At 37.8% G+C, this 21,344-nt stretch overlaps 1 protein-coding gene across 1 annotated transcript in view; it reads left to right on the top strand.

Annotated features, from left to right (window-relative positions):
• The window catches only part of Rp1 (RP1 axonemal microtubule associated), a 248,267-nt gene that overhangs the window by 170,885 nt on the left and 56,038 nt on the right, over nt 1–21,344 (top strand). Inside the window, exon 17 of the mRNA XM_052717680.1 lies at nt 12,874–13,073. Coding sequence (XP_052573640.1) covers nt 12,874–13,073 — 200 coding nt within the window. The remainder of the gene's footprint in view (nt 1–12,873; nt 13,074–21,344) is intronic.

Consider the following 21,344-nt stretch of genomic DNA (forward strand, 5'->3'; position numbering starts at 1 on the left):
GAAATTTATTAATGAGTAAGTGGGTTGGATCAAACATTAAAGCATACAAAAATGAAAGCTACAGACTGATAGTGGGCATTCTAGGTATAAAATAAACATTGAGTCCTGAATTTAGTGTAAAGTCTTGTAAATTCTTTGTTAGTAATTAATGACAATGTGGGAGTAGAGGCTAAAGACAAAAGGGAGGAGGCTGAGCTCAAATTATTCACAGGCTGCTGACACACCACAGACAGCAGACACAGAAGCATCTCCTGTGACATGCTGCAAGGCATGTATGCATGGTGTGCTTGAACTTGGCCTTTCTAGGCTACAGCAGGAGTGGATTTAAGAGATATATGATTTGGGGTAGAAAAATGCATTGAGTGTTCCTGTGTCTTTGCCACCTGGCCCCCACCAGATAGTTGTACTACTGTGTATTGCTTCTTTCAAGAAATACTTTCTTTTTGGTTTGACAATTTAGAAGTCACACTACATATATTTTGATTGAAATCATATGAAAACATAAAAATTTAGTCAAATTTACATGAAAATATACATTAAAACACTTTGGAAAACCTTTTGTTGCCTTTAAAGACATTTAAAAGCAAATTGAAGGTTATGTTTATTAATCCAGTCTTTCAGTATTTATAGACAAAAAAACTTGTCTTTGTTCAAAATGCTTAGTTATCAAGAAAGATAAAACTTTTCTCACTTATACCAGGGGGGCAAGAGAATTAGAAGCTGACAACAGCATGGTATAATAAACAGTATGCTGCCAACAGCATGTGTAATAAACACTGCACTGCCAACAGCATAGTGTAATAAACACTGCACTGCCAACAGCATGGTGTAGTAAACACTGCACTGCTAACAGCATAGTGTAATAAACACTGCACTGACAACAGCATGGTATAATAAACAGAATGCTGCCAACAGCATGGTGTAATAAACACTGCACTGTCAACAGCATAGTGTAATAAACACTGCACTGCCAACAGCATGGCGTAATAAACACTGCACTGTCAACAGCATAGTGTAATAAACACTGCACTGCCAACAGCATGGCGTAATAAACACTGCACTGTCAAGAGTATAGTGTAATAAATACTGCACTGCCAAGAGCATGGTGTAATAAACACTGCACTGCCAACAGCATGGTGTAGTAAACACTGCACTGCCAACAGCATGGTGTAATAAACACTGCACTGCCAACAGCATAGTGTAGTAAACACTGCACTGCCAACAGCATAGTGTAATAAACACTGCACTGCCAACAGCATGGTGTAGTAAACACTGCACTGCCAACAGCATGGCGTAATAAACACTGCACTGCCAACAGCATGGTGTAGTAAACACTACACTGCAAACAACTTGGTGTAATAAGCACTGCACTGCAAACAACTTGGTGTAGTAAACACTGCACCGCAAACAACTTGGTGTAATAAATACTGCACTGCAAACAACTTGGTATAGTAAACACTGAACTGCAAACAACTTGGTGTAATAAACACTGCACTGCAAACAACTTGGTATAGTAAACACTGAACTGCAAACAACTTGGTGTAGTAAACACTGTACTGCAAACAACTTGGTGTAATAAACACTGCACTGCAAACAACTTGCTATAGTAAACACTGCACTGCAAACAACTTGGTGTAATAAACACTGCACTGCAAACAACTTGGTATAGTAAACACTGCATTGCAAACAACTTGGTATAGTAAACACTGCACTGCAAACAACTTGGTATAGTAAACACTGCACCACAAACAACTTGGTATAGTAAACACTGCACTGCAAACAACTTGGTGTAATAAACACTGCACTGCAAACAACTTGGTATAGTAAACACTGTACTGCCAAGAGTATGGTCTAATAAACACTGCACTGCAGTAGCAGGTGGATCTCTACCATTACTAGAGCAGAGTTTTACTTTACATCAAGATGAATTCTAATCACTTTCTTAAAAGAGAGGATGTCAGGCAGAAATCTCATTTTTGTTAAAAGTCGATATATTTTGTTATATAAATTTCAAACTTACATAAAAATAGAGACAGTATAATACATTCCCCATGTACCTATTCCTACCATAAGCCACTCTTGCTTGATGGCCCTTCACAGTATCTCATATCATCTCAACTGGGTCATTTTAAGCAAATCTAAGGCTCCAAATCATTTTATTTATAAATACTTTAGAAATCATATTTTTAAAAATTATATTGTGAGAGAATATAAACTACTTCTGCCTAGCTTTAAGTTTGGAAATACTGCATCTAAACACAATCAGACAAAATATAGACAGGGAAGACATGATATGAGCTCTGAACTGAACCTTCTTAGATTCTTACAAATGAGGGGCACAGGGCCAAGAGAGGGCAATGTGTTAGGGGTTTCCCCTGCAGTCATGGAGTCAGTACCTGGCTTCTGGTGCTGACAGGCAGAAAGGCAGCCACACTGCCAATTTTCTGTCTGCTGTGAATGCTCAGAGGTGCTGTTGGGTGTCTGTTGAAGCAAAGCCATTGCATCATTTTTATTTTTTAAGATTTGAATTAAATATTTTTGAGGTTATTACACCATTTCTCCCTTCCCTTACCTCCTTCAAAAGCTTCCCATATGTCCTCCCTGTTCTTCAGATTTGCATACTCATTCTTATTTATAACACAATTATACATAATGTAATTATATATATTAAATAAACAATATATTATATATAATTACAATAATTCAACCTGCTCAGTTCATATAATTCTACTTGTATGTGTGTTTTCAGAGCTGACCACTTGGCATTGCGGCTTTCTTCAAGTACAGAAAGGTGCCAGTCCCTAAATGTTAAAACTCAGAGAGAAATATGGGTGAAAAACATGGGTTAAATTTTCCACTTGAAAATTAAAGCTTTTTTTCAAATCAGTAGTCCACAAATTAAATTTATTCTTTATATAATAATAATTTATATTTATATAAAAAGTAAAATATATAAAGCACAAAGCAATATATTAAAAGCATCTACATAGGTTATATTGGGTTCACAGTTTTCTAATGTGCTCTCCAGTTAATAGGAAGTAACAAAAATTATAAGCATTTTAATAGTATTAAATATTCTTTTGTGAATCAACTTAATTGCTATAAGCAATACAGCCAATAGATAGCACAAAACAGATCCACTAGGTACTCTACTAATTTACAATGAGCACTCATCTGTACTGCATGTCTGAATATACACACACACGGACATTAAGAATACTGTCTAGAAGTGGGAATTCTGGGTAATAGGCTATATTCCTTTTTCTTTTTGTTATGGCCATAGTGTTGCTTTCCATATTAAAAAAAATCCTCTCAGCATTGGGAATGAAATATGTTTACTGTTTCATGCTTGTACTAGTTAGTGTAGTAAATAGCATGAGTAGTTGACATAAGTCTTCATTTCTTGGAAGAATCTTTGATTGGAGAAGTTTATATGAATAATATACAAATAATACATTCATTTAAAATTATTTATTATTGTGGTGGTTTGAATAGGTATAGCACCTATAGACCCATATGTTTGAATGCTTGGCCCATAGGGAGTGGTGCTATTAGGAGGTGTTGCCTTGTTGCAAGAAATATGAAGGTGGGCGTTGAAGTCAAGCTACACCCAGTGTGGGCATAGTTGCTTCTGTTGCCTGCAGATCAAGATGTAGAACTCTCAGTTCCTTCTCCAGCAACATGTCTGCCTGTATCCTACCATGAAGATAATGGGCTAAACCTCTGAAACTGTAAGCCAGCCCCAATTAAATGTTTTCTTCTGTAAGAATTTTTGAGGTCATGGTGTCTCTTCACAGAAATAGAAATCTTAACTAAGATGGAAGTTGGTACCAGGAGTGTGGTATTGCTGTGATAGGCCTGATCATGCTTTTGTTTGGTGTCACTTGGACTTTAGGAGTTTGGGTTATGAAAGCAATGGAATGCTTTAAGTGCTGCTTAATGGACCATACTAGTAGGAACATGAAAGACAGTGGGGGCCCTGCTTAAATGGTTTCAGGTGAGAATTTTCATATGTTGCCTAGAGATTGTTCTTCTAATGTTTTGGTGAAGAATGTGGCTGCTATTTGCCCTTGTCAAAAGAGTCTGACTGAGGCTAAAATGAAGAGATTTCAATTAATTCTGTTGGTGGAGGAAATATAAAAACAGCTTAGTATTGACTCTGTTATGTGGTTATTGATCTTATACAGGTCAATAATTAAAAAGAACAAACAGAGCAAGAAAAAATACAAAATACACAATTTGAGGAGAAAAGGAGCACCAGGAAGTAGAATGAAACTAAGTCTTGTGTTCAAGGAGACAAACAGATTAAGAAATAGAATAAAGGGACTGGTAATCTCAGGACAAGACCCTACTCAGGTGAACCTCAAACTTGTGAAAAGGAATTAGGGAATAGATTAGGTCCAGGCATGGTGGTGCATGCCTTTAATCTCAGTGAGAGGTCTAGCCTCAGCAAACAGCAGAACTTGGCAGCTTTGGCCATGTGGTTCTGAATTTAGAGTTGTGGATAGAAGAAAGGAGTTTTGGAATCTTCCTTGGTGACCAAAGAAAGCTTCTGATGCCAGGTATTTGTCAGGGATGTCCCTGCATGGAGACCCAGAGAAGTCATTGTTGTGAAGTTGTGAAGTGAAGCCTGAATTGCCTTGGTGATCCTAAGATGTTGGAAATGCTAGAGCTGTGGGATATCTGTTGAGGAGCTGCTAACAGGGACTAGACCCAGCTCAAGAGAAGGAAGTGTATTGAAGTCAACAAAGCTAAAAGTAGTTGGAGATCTGAATAGTGCTTTGAAATTAGACATAGAGATGTAGAGTTTGGAGTTTGCCTGGCTGGTTTTTGATCTTACTTTGTTCCAGTATTTCCTTACTATGCTCTCTCTCCTCCGATTTGGAATGGTAATGTATACCCTACGTTATTATAAGTTGGAAATATGTGATCTGTTTTTTGATTTTTGATTTTATAGGGGATTACAGTTAAGAGAGTGCATGAATCTCAGAAGAGACTTTGAACTTTGGGTTTTTAAACATTATTAAGACTGTGATGGACTATGAGGACTTTTGAAGTTGTATTAAACACATTTTGCATTATGTGATGACTATAAGCCTATGGAAGCCAGGGAGTGGAATGTGGTGCTTTGAATAAGTTTGGCCCCCATAGTCCCATGTGTTTGAATGCTTGGCCCATAGGGATTGGCACTATTAGGAGGTGTGGCCTTGTAGGAGTAGGTGTGGCCTTGTTGGAGGAAATATAGGGGTGGGCCTTGAAGTCTCCTATGCTGAAGCTATGCCCAGTATGGACACAGTTGTTTTTGCTGCCTGCAGATCAAGATGTTGAACTTTCAGCTCCTTCTCCAGCATCATGTCTGCTGCATGCCACCATGAAGATGAGGGACTAAACCTCTGAAACTCTAAGCTAGCCCCAATTAAATGTTTTTCTTTATAAGAATTGCTGTGGTCATGGTGTCTCTTCACAGCAACTGAAACCCTAAGACAATTATTTTTATATAAATTTGTTTTACAAAACACATTTTGATGATTTCTTTCTACTCTGACAACTCCTCCCCAAATTTCTCTATCACTCTACCCAACTTCAAGTTCTTTTTTCTCTCTTTCCTAAAAACAAAACAAAACAGAATCAGGAGAAAACAACAAAATACAAAAATGAAACAAAACAGACAAATTAAAATAAATAAAGAGAAAATAAAACAAAATCCCACAAAAATAACACGGAGTCATTTTGTGTTGGCCAACCACTCCTAGCCATCAGGTCTGCCCCTGAGTATGGTTGATATTTCTAGGACACTCCATTGGAGAAAACTGATTTTTTTCTATTTCCCAGATGGTATCTATTGCAGATAGCTCCTTGGTTAGGGATGGAACTCTGTTCACTTCCCCTTTTCAGTGCTGGCATTTTATCTAGTTTGAACATGTGCAGGTCTTATATGTGCTGTTATTGTCTCTGTGAGTTTATATGTATATCAGTTGGGTTGTATCTGGAAATGCTGTCTCCTTGGAGTCATTCATCAACTCTGGCTCTCCAAATTTTCTGCCTTCTTCTGCATAGATATCTGAGGCTTGAGGGGAAGGGTGTGAAAGACACCCTTTTTAGGGCTGGGTGCTGCAAAATATCTCACTCTCTATGTGTTGTCCATGTATGGATCTCTGTGTTATCATCTACTGCAAGAAGAAGCATCTCTGATGAGGGTTGAACAATGCTCTGCTCTATGGGTATAGCAGTATGTTATTAGGAGTCATTTTATTTCTACATCCCTTTAGCAGAATAATAATAATAGGTTTGGCCTTTGATCCATCTGGTCTCAATTTCTTGGCCACTTTAGTAGTATCATGTATTGTTTCCATTTAATGGAGTGGTCCACAAATCTAAGCAAAAAGTGGTTTCTTATTCAAATGATAGTTGTGACACTATTGCACCATTATATCTTGCTGGTTTTAGTTGCCTGGTTTTTAGCTGAGTAAAATTGATGATTTCTTTTCGGTGGGAGCCCATTCTCGGGTTCCTCGTGGCTTTACCCAGCAGGTTTGCATAGAGGATGATTAGGACCACGGGCCTGAGTGCAGGTGTCTGAGATGGTCTGCACTTGGCTGTGCTGGAGGGGAGGTCTTTTGCTCCACCCCTGGCGTCTCTATAAAAACCCTGGGGCAGAGACAGTTGGGGCCCATTGGAATAGGTTCCAGGCCCTCTCAAGGCTATCCTTTATTTTCTATCTGTTTATCTCCGCAAGATTCTCCGCAATAAATCCTTATATCTAATATTTCCTGCTGCTCGCACTCAAGAAAACTCTGCGGAACTGTGGGGGTGGTGGGTAAACGCCCCACACTTTTCTCCTCCAGCAGCATGCAAAGTATCCTCTAGCACCATGAATTATAGTCAGTAGGGATGAATCTTCTAGTTCTACACCAGCTTGATTTTTATTAGTTTAATGACATAAATAAATTGTATATTCAGCAATAGGTTGTAAAGAGTGCCCAACAGTCTTGGAGGATTTACTTGGTGGCATAACATGTCCACTGGGCCATTGTCTCCCCATTATATGGCAACTCCTTTAAAATTCCTTTCATACACATATATGCTGTAAGGTTTCCATATGGCTTTTCAAAAGGTCTTTAGCTGTAGTTGTCCTTCCCCACTTTCTTTCCTCTATCCTGCCCTCCCATTCTCCTCCCAATTTAATCCACTTTGGTTTCCTCTTTACCTTGTTATGACACTATATTCTACTTTCTTTTCCTTGGAAGTCAACTCCTTCCCTACTATTCATTACTAGCTACCTAAACTCTGTGGTTAAAAATCTAACATCCACATATAAAAGAAAATATTAAATATTTGTGTTTTGGGGTCTGGGCTATCTCATTCAGGATGATTGTTTCTGGCACTATTGATGTACCTGCAAGTTTCATGATTTCAAGTCTTCTTAACAGCTGGAAAATATTCCATTGTGTAAATGCATTACATTTTCATTATCTAGTAATCAGTTTATAGACATCTATGTTATTTCTAATTTCTGGCCATTATGAATAGAGCAGAAATGAACATAGATGTACAAGTATCTATAGAAATATACAAAGTCCTTTAGGTATATTCCCAACAGTGGCATATCTGGATCTTCCAGTACATCACTTCAGCTTTTTGAGGCACCTGCACACTGAAACATAGTGGTTATATAAGTTTGCATTCTGACTAGGAATGAATAAGTATCCCTCTTCCACTGCATATTCTCCAAAATCTGCTATCATTTTTTTTTTCTAATTGATACTTGCCATTCTTCTGACTTGGTAAGCTAAATCTCAAAATAATTTTGATTTGCATTTTTGAAGGCTAAGGATGTTAAACAATTTTTAAGTGTTTCTTAGCTATTTGCATTTCATCTTTTGAGAACTTTCTGTTATATCTATACCCCATTTTTAAATTGGGCAATTTTTTTCTTGATGTCCAGGTTTTCTTTTATTTCCTTATATATTCCAGATACTAACTTTCTAGTAAATATATATAGGCTGTCATTTTTCTCAATGATGGTGTCCTTTGCTATACAGAAGTAGTTCTTGAATGAAGCCAAGTTAAACATGATGGATAATATTTTTTGATATGTTTTGAATTTTCCCTGCAAGTATTTTATTGAAAATTATGTTTTTGTTTATAAGGGATATTTTTCTGTAATTAATTTTTATCCTCTCTCCCTCCCTTCTTTCCTTCCTTCTTTTATTTCTTTCTTTTTGGTTGGGTCTGTATATTTTGGTTTTAGGATAATAGTGGTTTCATAAAAAGAATTAGGAAATGTTCATTCAGTTTCTATTTTGTGAAATAATTTAAAGAGTATTGTTTAGAGTTGTACCATTCTCTTGGTAGGTTTTTCCTTTATGAATGGTTTTCTCTTCTGATTAATTTTGGTTTGAAGTCTACTTTGTTTTTTAAAATCTTTATAATATTAATTCAGTTTAACTACTTTCTCTGAATATATGATTTCTAGATGTTACTTATATAAATATTTCCCTTAAACTGTGAATCTTCATGCTGTGCTTTCTTGATTCCCATGAGAGCCTTACCCTTTTTGAAGAGTGGAGAAAAGAGTTGGGGTAAGGGAACAGGAAGAGAGAAGGGAGAAGAAACTGTGGTTGGTATTAAAATAAATAAAAAATTAATAAAAAACTATGAATCAGCCGGGCGGTAGTGGCGCACGCCTTTAATCCCAGCACTCGGGAGGCAGAGCCAGGCGGATCTCTGTGAGTTCAAGGCCAGCCTGGACTACCAAGTGAGTCCCAGGAAAGGCGCAAAGCTACACAGAGAAACCCTGTCTCGAAAAACCAAAAAAAAAAAAAAAAAAAAAACAAAAACAACAACAAAAAAAAAAACTGTGAATCTTCAAAACTCTTCTCATGAAATGGGAACAATGTAAGATGATGGCATTCCTTTAATGTTAGTTGAAAGTCTGTACATAGTGCTTCTACTTTAAGGACCGTTTAAAATATTTTTGTTTCATTTCTTCTGTATATTGTGATCTTTAGATTATTTTATATATCATGTATTTTGAGCATAAAATCTATTTTTAATCTTCTGAGTAGAGAGGCCAACTTTTCCCTTGATCCTGGTTGTTTTTTGTTGTTGTTGTTTTTTCGTGTGTCAATCCAGCATTATGGTATATTGGATGACCTTTCGTGTTCTGATCTATTTGTTAGCTGTCTATATGGGGCTTTTGTTCCTGTTCTTTGTTTAAGTGCCTGCTCTATCTTAAATTGAAAAATGATAACTTTGTGGTTACTCAAGACTTTAACGTTAATTTAACAAATTTTATTTTCATTTTAAGATAACTAGGGAGAGTATTCTTTAGTCCATTATATTTTACAGATAGTAATGCTTTTGTTGAAGTTAGGGTTAAAATGGAATCATTTTTTGTGATGGTGTGCTATCTATCAAATGATAAAGGCCATTTGTTTTCAATAGTTTCTTTACATTTTATTATAGAAAACTTTACTCAAACACTATCTTTAAATAATAAGTTTAAAAAAGTTTGTACATCCTCTATTGCCACATTTCTGTTAGTGACATGCTTCAGCTGACTTTTTTATTCATCTACATGTGAACTATTAAAACCAGCTTGTTTGTTATCAGTATCATCAGTTTTTTTTTAATTCTTTCTGACTTTCAGAAGACCAGCAGCAAAAAAGTAGCCAAGAGTCTTTGTTTTATTTTGTTTTGTTTAAATCAATTTGGTTGCAGTGTAATTAAAGTGCTCGATAATGCTTAGAAAAAACAGGTTTGAATCATATAAATCCCTTTTAGGTTTTATTCAGTGAGGTTTTCCTGATGATTAGTGCTTTATTTAGCACCATTCTCTTCAAATATTAGCCCATCTCTAAGCATTTTGAAACCTTTTGTCAAGAAAGAAAACCTTTTTATGGTTCTCAGATGGAGAAATTTATAGTCTGAGGCCAATGGACTTTGGTTCATTTCCAAAAGATCATGGCATTAGATGACATTCATTTTTAAATGAAGACAGTACAGACTTTACTACATCATACTGTGTTACAGATTAAACTATCAAATTTTATGAGTATGTCCTCAGTCTGTGTTGTGTTTGTGCAAATGATGAAAGAACATGTTAGTGTAGAAGGGTCCTTAGCAGTCATCAACTTATTTGCAGATTATATGAAACAACTAAGCCAAACACACACACACACACACACACACACACACACACACACACACACACAGAAACCCCAGTTCCCTCTGTGTAAGAACACCACTGGACTTTGAAACCACTCCCTCTTATCTGCACAAGCATGTTTCAGCTTCTTTCCTCCTTGCCCTTGCTTTTCATACCCTCACATTCCCTCTTTTCCTTCTCACTTACAATATCTTATTTCATTTTCAGCCATACATTGGCACTTACACAATTTTTCCATGGGCATGCTGAACATGTTGTTATCTCTGTCTAGAGTTCCTTTATGTCTATTTGCAAAGTCTAGATTCCTCTTTCTATATCTAGCATTTCTTCTGTATCTTCCTCTTTCCTATATCTAACAGTGGAATGAAGCCCTATCAATTCCTTTCTCTATCACTCCCTGGTCTGTGCTACACCTGTACTGTACAATACTTCTTATGTTTTCTAAGAGTGTATTTGCATGCTTTAGATAAAATATTAGTTTGCCTGTCCTCTCCACTAGATAGTACATACCTCGAGGACAAGATGCTCTTTAGTTATTTTCTGACTTTGAATCATTGCCATTATTAAAAGAGCAATGCACTTACCTATGTTTAGTAAATAACATGCACTGAAGTTTTCTTAAATAAAAGGATCCTTCAAATGACTAAGATACTCTGATAAAATAAATTATCAGTATCTTAAGGGATACCTGCTGATCCAGGATCTCTAATTTCTCTCCTGAAGTATGATATATCAGTAGAACTTGTGGATATTTGGTTACAGCACTGCACAGGAAGTTCTCAGTGTTCTTGAGAAGAAATGGCAAGAGGAGCAGTTTGTAGGTACTATTTGAGTTTTGAAATGTAGATTGTGTCATAAGGTTTTCTTGGACAAATTTATGTGATTTTGTATTATGTCCAAATGTCCCAAGATCCATAGTTCTGCCTGGGCTGAAGCCCAGCCTATGTGATTATGTCAAATCATTAACCCGTGAGGCCTAGTTTTCCTACTTGCTTCATGGGTGAAAGATCTTGTAGGACTAATGTGATGACTGAATGAGAGTGACGTTGTTATGAGTAAGTATTTTGTAACATGTAGCACAAAATTGCATGTTAAATAGCAGCAATGCCATGACTGCTGCAGCCTGGTAAACTGCATTTACAGAACACAGCACCCGCTCAAGCTCAGCTGAGTTCAGAGGGTTTGGAGATAAGCACTAGTGGTGTGCTTATTTAATTCACATATTATTTAACTTCTCTGCCTCTTTTCTACAGTTTAAAACAGACCTTAGTATCTGACTCACCTTAAAACTTATAAGAGATGATTGAATGAAAATTGTGTATGATACACTTAACACAGAGCTCAAAAATAGAGTCCTGATAAATGGTCATTATTGGGCCTAGGAGATGGCTTAGTAAATAAAGTAATTGCCATGTAAACATGAGGACCTGATTTTTACAATTGACATGAAAATCTGGTCATAGTGCCTAAAATCTCAGTTTGGGGAGGGTCATAGACAGGTGGCTCCTAGAAGTTCATTGAGTAGCCAGCTTAGCCAATTCAGTGTATTTTAGGTGCCCAGAGAGACTCTGTCTCAATAAACAAAGGTAGAGAGCAAACAAGGAAAAATATTCATTGTCAACCCTTGATCCAAACACCACACACACACACACACACACACACACACACACAAAGAAGAGGGGGAGAAATAAGCAAATAGTGATTATTATTGTATTGACAGATCATCCAAACCAAGAGAAAGTAACTTTCAGAAAGTATACATTTTTTTTTATACATTTTCATTTTTAATTTCATATGTAATATTATTTAAAAATTAGTTCACTGTAGCTATTTGTATATGTGAAAAGTCTCACTTGTAGGAGACCAGCTCCCACATTTATTTACCCCAGGGACTCTTGGGGAGAGAAGGATAAGAGACTTAGATAGAAATATAGAGGGGAGAGAAATAGATAGAAACACAAGACAGTCTCGGGTGGGCCTAGATCCTTATCCACCGGCCCAGAACTTTACTCAAAAGGACTTTTTATAACAATGCCAAAGGGTGAGGCAAAAAGACTCCCATCGCTAGACACAAGAAATTGTAGACTCTTCCAAACACCTGGCACTCAGGCCAGTGGTCTAATCATCCTCTTATGCAGTTCTGCTGGGTAAAACTGCTAGGAAACCTCTGTGGGCTCCAACGCTCACTTTAATTCCAAATTCTTTTTATCTCCTTCTCTAGTTTGATATTTTTTAGAAATAGTTCAGAAAAATTTCTCTATCCTTGACATGCTATTTTAATGTTATTTGAAAGCATGTTTTAATTGATTTTGTTACCTTCTATTGGTAGTTATTGGTTATGTATAAAGCCCACAAAGCTAATAATAACTTTATGAAAAATCTATGGGCTCACAACTGTTGGCTCTAGCATACTCTCTGGTGGTGCAGCACTGAGTACAAGTAATAGCTCCCTGGGCATGGCAGGTAATTATTGTATTTGTGTGGTTTTCTTCAGTAGTTGAGTCAGTTGCCCTGAACTTTGCTGTGGTGAGAGAAGCACAAGCCAACTCCCTGGAGTCTGCACACCTCAGCACCTCCCTCACCCCACATCGTCCATGCTCCTTTGGGTGTTCTTTGATATTCTTGGACCCCAGTGTGACAAAGGATTCTGTTAGCCTAAAGTCCCCAATCTGCTTCGTTTGCCCTTCTCCCACTCTATACAGAAGAAAGCAGGCATTTCCACAGTACTGAGACTCTTCTGTCAGAAGATGAATGGAAGGTGCTAGTGCTGACTGGAGATACAGGGACACAGGCCAATGTCACACTCTGGGTGTATGGAGATGAAGGAGACACTGGACCAATCAGTCTTACCAAGGACAGCCCAGAGCAGCTCTTCCTTCCAGGACAGAAGGATGAGTTTCAGGTAAGCAACATCTGTTTGAACATTATAAAGGCATGTAGTATGGGGGAGAAAGAGAGAGAGAGAGAGAGAGAGAGAGAGAGAGAGAGAGAGAGAGAGAGAGAGACTTATAAAATAAACTTAGTCTGTTACGTTATAAACACTGTTAGTTAATTAATTAACTTCAATTTCCTATTGTAATAATCAAAATAAGCATATTTGCTCATGTCATGTCTCTTGTGCAAGGAAGCGAGGAAGGTTACAGAAGAAAATTTCTTTTTTAAAGGACATTGCATTTAAAGCGAATCCTAAAAATCATCGATTCTAGTTCAAGTTGTCCCTGGATAAAAAGATATGGGAGACTCTTGGTGTAATGGAAGCTCCTCTTTCTACGGTTAGTGTACTTTCAGACATTGCTCAGCTGAACTGCATGTGTGTGAAGTAATTTCCTAGGCATTTTCGCAGGCCATGTTCTGAGGCTCTGCCCATGCCAATTTTAATCTCCCTTTCACTTATTTCTTGCTGGGAGAGTTCTGAGCTATTGTAACTTTAATATGGCTGGCTGTTTGTCTGGTTTATAGGAGCACTGGCCAAATTTCAATTAGGACAGTTACATTGCACTTGACTAATTCTCACCCCCTGCAGAGTGGTAGTAGTATGGTTGTTCAGTGCTTTATCACTAACACAATCCAGGCTGCCAAAGCTGTTTGGAGGACCAGTACCTGGCCTCACTATTATCTGGAGTTTAACACTCATTAATGGAGTTTTAGTGATGGAGTATGATTGTTTACAGTGATGGAGGGGTACTTTGATGTTGTCCACGGTGGTTACTCCCTATATACATGTGTTTTGAATGGTTTCTTAAAGATGATAGTTAATAATTCAGAATGCATGTTAGAGTTAGAACTCCAAGCCACCAACAGAAACACGGCGTTCGTGATAATGTATCATATGTCATATGTATTGATGTGCTGGTAAATTATATCATAGTTTTTCTGGAAAATATTCACCAGGGTAGAATATTAGAGGCTTATGACTGCACACGGGAATACCTAGAGAGCTTTGAAAACTAATGATGACTGCCTGCACTTGCAGAGAACCTGGTTCATTTCATTTGGGTGCAGCCTGGGCACCGACATTGTTAAAAGCTCCCTAAGTGCTTCTAAAGTGCAGTCACTATTACTAATCCTAGTTCCAACACAAGATTGTAAGCCTGGTGTGCTGGACTGGTGCTGGCTTCCTGCATGACAACTGTGTGACCTTGAAAGGGTCACTTAATTTCCCCATACCAGTATTATCTTTATGTGTAGAATGGGGGCAATGATTTCCATCCTTTTTAATCCCTGGGTGATGTATGACAGAAAGAACATGGATAAACCTTAAGAAAGAATCCTATTTACTACATAATAAATGTATTAAGTCAGTGAAAAAGTAATTGTGTCAGTTTTTGCAGTGTTAAAATTTACAGTGTTGAAAATTGGAATACCTTCTTCAATAAATACAGTCAAGTCATACATCATTTTAATGTGTGTTTCTCTTCCTTTATGATTTTGGCTAATGACTTGCTGTGTGTTTTATATTTATTTTATACTATGAAAATTATGTAAGATAAAAAGAAAATTCAAGATATATTCTTATTTGAGTTCAACAGCAGAGGAACCTGCAACATCAAAACACATTTACCTCAGAAACAGTGGTGGCTGGGAGGATCAAGCTGTTTTGCAGAGTGGGTGGGAACCTTTATCATCAGGAGCCAGTGTCCCACCAGTGAGAGCAACCATCAAATCTGGTCCTTTTACAGACACAGGAGAAGTTGCCAAAGAACTCAGAGGTGATCCTTTGAAGCAAACTGAAAAGGTCAATAGATTCAGTGAGTGAGTGCCCGTGAGCTGACTGGAAAAAAATATAATTTTTGAAAAGTGATTCTCTCTTAATTCTATTCACTGATGAATGATTTCTTGATGAGATTGTAGTGTGTGACATAAAGTAGATTGCATACAGCAATAAGCTCTTAGAGCATTTCCCAGTGCCAAACTTGTACAAAAACAGTCATGGTCACCATTGGGTCATCTGCTGCAGGATTGATCCATGACAGCTTTCTGAACCCCAGTGAAACCACATCTGCAAAATATGCTCAAGAACTTGATGGGATGCACCCATAACTGCAATAGTGGTGGTAGTGTTGGTCAAGGAATGAGCTCAGTTCTTCTCCATGATGCCCCACAATCTCTAACTGCATGTGGAGCAATCAGTGCTTCAGAAGATGAAAGTATTGGGCTAGGAAGTTCTGCCTCATCCACTCTGTTCTCCTGACTTTTGCCAATAAATTGCAATCTCTTCAAGCATATTTATTGTTTTTTTTTTCAGGGAAAACCTTCCACAAAGTACAAATTTAATGTTATAGGAATAAACAAACTTATTTATTACTAACAAAAATGTATTGTGTTTCCTAATTTGATTAATTAAGATGTATTGGGGTTTAGGTACACTAATCAAAAGTTCACAATCTGCAACCATAATTCCTTTTGCACCAACTTAATTGTAAATTGTAAAGAACAGAGGCCCTGGTGTTGTGAATATGAAATTAAGATTAAATGAATCTATCACTAGTTCCTTTACTTTGGATTGATTGCTTATCCAATTTCCAGCAATGAAGGATGGGTCTAGGAAGCCTCTCAGCCTCTGCAGATGTGTGAACTACAAGACAGTAATATAGGTAATACTCAGAGTCATTGGGGCCTGCAGAATATCAGGTCCCTTTCCATGCCCATTGGTTCAGTATCTAAGTTTTAGTAAGATTCCCAGGTAATGTATGTATCCTAAAGTATAAGAAGGCCTGGACTGAGGATCATGAGGCACTGGGGCCAGCACCTCTTGTAATTGGATAATACTAAATTAGGATTAGCTCATTCACATTCTTCAGTCTGTGGTACTGTTTCCTGTACTCCTTTGCATTGCATTGTTTGCTGCTTCTGAGTTTGTCTTTAACTTTTCCTTTCAGTCTTCAAGTATTTACACAGCTGTCTTTGAAGACAATGTAGCATATCTGATCAAAAAGGCTTGAGTTCACATCTTATACTCCTAGAGCCTGATGTGTATACAATGTATATGAATTCACACTTTGTACTCCCAGAGCCTGATGTGCATACAATGTGTATGCTTAAGGAAGTGACTTAACTTCTTTGAGTGTCTTCATCCTATAAAGTAGACTCCTTAAAGAGCCTTCCTTTCCGGTGGACTGCTGGGTCATTGGAATAAACCATGCATTGTGAGGAACGGAGGAAGCTCTGAGTATGTCAAATCCTTGGTGTGTGTGTGTTACTGACAAGAGCCAGATAGGTCAAAGACCAAAGCTGCAGACCCATGGAAGTTGGCAAAGTCTTCCTCCTAGGTGAGGCTCAGAGAGATGACATAGCATTCCTGAGGTCCATGTGTAGATGGAAGCAGTGTGTGGAGAAAATGCCCATCATAGCTTTCTCTCTGGATATTTACATACTTCAGATTGCTCCCTTCCAGAAACAGCTCCCTGCTGAAATTAGCTATGCCTGCCTCATTGGTTCAGCTGTATACTATAAACCCTACCTCCATGTTTGGCTGTATATTATAAACATACTGATCTTTCTGCATGCTGCAGTTTCTTGATCAGAGAGCTAATCTCACCTGCTCCCAACTTTTATATGTTTCTTTGTTTTTGTATTTTCTTTATTCCATGGATGTCCTAGTCAGGCCAATCCCTGGAGCCAAGCTGTGCTGAAAAACAATGCATATCAAACCCTTGTACCTGGCTGCTATGGATGTGATTACTGTGCTGGGTAGCTCCTATTTCCTGTGGTAACCTGTGCAGGCATGAAGTCACATGCTTCAAGTGACCTGACTTCTCAGATATTCCTTTAGAGTTTTCACTTAAAATGTGGACAAAAGGTAATTTTATTATTGAGAGCGAATTGATTTTTAGGACAACAAAAGTAAATCAACAAAGGTTGATTTACTTTTTTGAGACAAAATTGGCCCCAAAGATGGAACAACTTTCTACTTCCTCTCATGGAAAGAGCTAGCCTACAAGCTCTGCCACTGAGAACAATTCTGGAAATAAGGAAGTTGGACCCTGCTTTCTCTTCTCCCAGTCAGCACTGGCACAATCTGTATAACCTGGTGCTGCTTCAGGTCCAGAGATGCTCTAACTCCTAGTGTATAGAGAAAAACAGTGGTGAGCACATGAAAAAAAATGAGAATAAAAATATCAAAGCCTAGAATGTAGAAGTAAAAGAGTTTTAATGGTTTTGAGTCATCTATGTGGGCCATGGATGGGCAATCACAGAAGTTCCCCATAACCTCCTCATACCTGCCTACAGTAGCCTGCAGCAGGATATTTTAATGAATTCCTACCTATGGTCTCTAGCAGTAGGGGGTTGCCTATCATAAGAGTTACTGAAGTAGCTCTTCGTTAAGCAATTAGTTGATTAGGTGCTATTGTTCATTTTCTAAATCTTCACAGGTCCATATCTGGGCCTATTTTATTATACTATAAAAATTTGCCTTCAGATTGATTCTTTTCTTTGTTATACATTTTTTCCAAGGTGAAGACTATACCACTGTTTTCATGTAGCTAAAGTTTTCTGGTCATGCCTGGCTCCTGCAGCCCTCAGACCCAAATGAACACACAGAGGCTTCTATTAATTAAAACTGTATGGCCTAATGGCTCAGGCTTCTTGCTAGCTAGATCTTACATCTAAAATTAACCCATAATTCTTATTTGTGTTTAGCCATGTGGCTTGGTACCTTTTCCCAGTTCTGCCTTCATATCTTGCTTCCTCTGTCTCTGGCTGGCAACTCCTGACCCAGCCTTCCTGTTCCCAGAATTCTCCTCTCTGCTTGTCCTGCCTATACTATACTTCCTGCCTGGCTACTGGCAAATCAGCATTTTATTTATCAACCAAATCAGAGCAACACATTCACAGCACACAGAAAGACATCCCCAGCACTTCCCCTTTTCTTTTTTGCAAAAAGGAACATTTTAACTTTAACATAGTAAATTACATATAACAAAACAATTATCAAGCAAGAATTATAGTTATAATATCTGGTCTATTTCTATTTGGCAAAATTAAAGAAGCTATCCTATCTATCCTATATTTGTGAGTCTAAGATTTTATATCTAACTTATCTTTTATCATAACTAAGGAAATTATAACTATCTAGTCTTTAACTATATTAAAGACCTCAGAAGGATATAATATTACCTGAGAAACAGGAGAAGGACGCAAGCAACGTTTGGGAGTCTTGTGAGAGTAGACAGAGACAGCTGGCAGCCTGAACAGTCATCCAAAGTTCCTCTGTATAGTTGAGGCATCTGTCTTTAGTCCACAGGCCTAGAGTCTCTCAGTTACTGCTCTCTGTGTCCTTTAGAATGTCTGGCAGTTTTCTCTGCAAAGCATTTTGCCAAGCAAAGTTCAGTGGCCACCTTTCTATGGGTCCTGCATGTCCAGAAGATATAACATTTTGTCAAACAGTCCAGGCAAGAACAGTTTTTTTGCCCAAATGGCTATTTTTGCCAAAAAGAAGATAAACTCCATATAGAGTGTCTTCGATGCACATCCTCCTATCTGAAGTAAATTGGTGCTGCCAGGAGCAGACATGTCTCACTGTTCAGAAAGTCTAAATTTTTAAAACATTTTAAATGTCATATTTTGTAGGTCTTTGAAGTGTTTGAAGATTACCTACCTCATTGAATAATATCTATGTATACCTAGAAAACTTAACATGACTGTAAGTTTGACTATCATAGAAGACTAATTATTAATCTGTATTTTTAATTATCCATTACAATTTAAATGAGTTACATAAACATAATACCTCAAATGAGAGTAGAAATATATATATGTATATATAACAAAATTAAGTTTAAACTTGTATCAATAAACTAAAATCCATAGCAATATAAAACATTTTTAAACAAGTTCTTGCTCTTTAAAAGTAGGTTCATTAATCTATCCTTTCATGCTACATATCTATGCTATCCTCTTTTCTTCTTTAGAAAGACATTGCATTTATAATTAACCTGTTTTAAATAAAAATATTGGTTTTTCTCTGTCCCACACCAGAGGGCTCGTCTGATATGGGACAGAAGAATCTCTCAACTTTTTTTTTTTTTTTTTTTTTTTTTTTTTTTTAGCAATATGCTTGGGTTTAGAGAAGGAGTGAGTCAATTCCATCTCCATAGCCAGTTTGGTATATTGGGGAATTTGGGCATAGCTTTTCATACTACTTCCTGCTGGATGAGGGCACTGTATTCTTGTGGGGACATAAAGAAAACTTTAGGATTGTGGAGTAATCCGTGAGGCTGTATTTTCTGAGCTAGTTGCCTTGAAACCATTCTGGATGTTGGATCATCTGGGCTATGGTGTCACTGGAGACCTTTCAGGGGGTCTTGGCTGGTCAAACCTGATATATCTTAATCTGGAACAAATCCATAGCCTCTTGCTTTCTGTGGAAACAAATGCAGAGCCTCCTTTCCAAGGCAACATATCCTCACATCCAAATTTTGAAGTCAAGGTACCTTTAAAATATATATATTGGTTTAACTGATCAGCCTTTACAATCAAATGTCTTTCTGCAGTTAAAAATCCCAAAGACAACACAATCCAGATTCTCTGTGTTATTTTTACGTGGCTTTTTTTAAATATTACTTTATTTTTTTAAAGACTTTATTTTTTAAAACTATCTATTTCTTTATATAACTGCATATATTACTTTCTTTCTTTTCTTCCAAGCCTACATACATTTTTACACGCATTGTAGACCATTGAGAGGTTTGTCCCATCTGAATGTGTCTTATTGTGAATCTATCACTTTAAACTGCAGCATTTTCTGCCCACCTCAGCTTCCCAACATGGCAGTGGTACGCTTACCACCAGCTCTGGGTCTGGGAGCCATGTGTACCATCAGAAGCAGAGGGTCTATGCTTTTATCAAAGCAGCATGTAGCCCAGAAACCTCCCCCCTTTTTTTGTACTAGCAAAGGCTAAATCCACCATGTAGCGTATGTGTGGCTTGTAGATGCCTCATTCCCACCATGCTGTAGGTCAAGTCCGCACACCATGAACCTGCCATAGAGTTGCTCAAGCCCACGGGCTGCTGCTAACTTGAGAGAGACAAATAGGAAGCTGTTTTTAGCTCCATTTTAGAATCTTCTTTCTCAGATTTTAGGTGGAAATTCTTGCCCCATGTTGGGCACCATTTGCAGCTGAAGTTTTCCTAGTCATGCCCTGTTCCCGTAGCCCTCAGACCCAAATGAACACACAGAGGCTTCTATTAATTAAAACTGTATGGCCTAATGGCTCAGGCTTCTTGCTAGCTAGATCTTACATCTAAAATTAACCCATAATTCTTATTTGTGTTTAGCCATGTGGCTTGGTACCTTTTCCCAGTTCTGCCTTCATATCTTGCTTCCTCTGTCTCTGGCTGGCAACTCCTGACTCAGCCTTCCTGTTCCCAGAATTCTCCTCTCTGCTTGTCCTGCCTATACTATACTTCCTGCCTGGCTACTGGCAAATCAGCATTTTATTTATCAACCAAATCAGAGCAACACATTCACAGCATACAGAAAGTCATTCCCCGCAGTTTTCATTTTTCATATCTGTGACCTTGTACAAGGTCTAGATTTTTGCTTTAAAGGTATTATGTTCATTCAATATATAAAGGAAATATGGGCCAGAGATGTATGCCATAATATTTTCAATTTAAAATCACAAGCATTTCCATTGAGTTCACAGTAATTCTGATGCCAGTTCTCCAAAATAAAAACTGATCAAGTAAATATATTTGTGGGTTGGGACTGTTTCTCTTCCTTGAGCATTGGCGTTTTAGTGGAGTAGTGAAAGAAGCTTTTAAAGTAGAAGAAAGTTCTGGACTTGCTATGGTGACATTTTATTTGTGCTCTAATAAATAAAGCTTACTTGAAGATCAGAGGAAAAAGCCAGCCACTATTATATTAAATATAGAAGTCAGGCTGAAAGACCCCCGAAGGTAGTCTTCCCTCTGGAGAGACCCTCGCCCAGAGATCACACCGAGACCACAAGTCAGATGCAAACAGCAAGAGGCTTTACTCAGGAACACGGGTACCCGGGGCGACACAGTCACTCCAGAGGCTCAAGAGACTGGCGCGCCGACGGGCTGGAGTGGAGGGTTTTTATAGGGTCGGGCAGCAGAAGGGCGGGTACAGAAGCAAGAAGCATGGTTTACAGGGTTCTGATTGGACGATTCGTATGAGGCCAGGTTCAAACTCAGGACAGCTCGT

This window comes from Peromyscus californicus, unplaced genomic scaffold (genome assembly GCF_007827085.1).
Source record: "Peromyscus californicus insignis strain IS unplaced genomic scaffold, ASM782708v3 Scaffold_5__1_contigs__length_169319896, whole genome shotgun sequence".
Taxonomy (NCBI): Eukaryota; Metazoa; Chordata; class Mammalia; order Rodentia; family Cricetidae; genus Peromyscus; species Peromyscus californicus.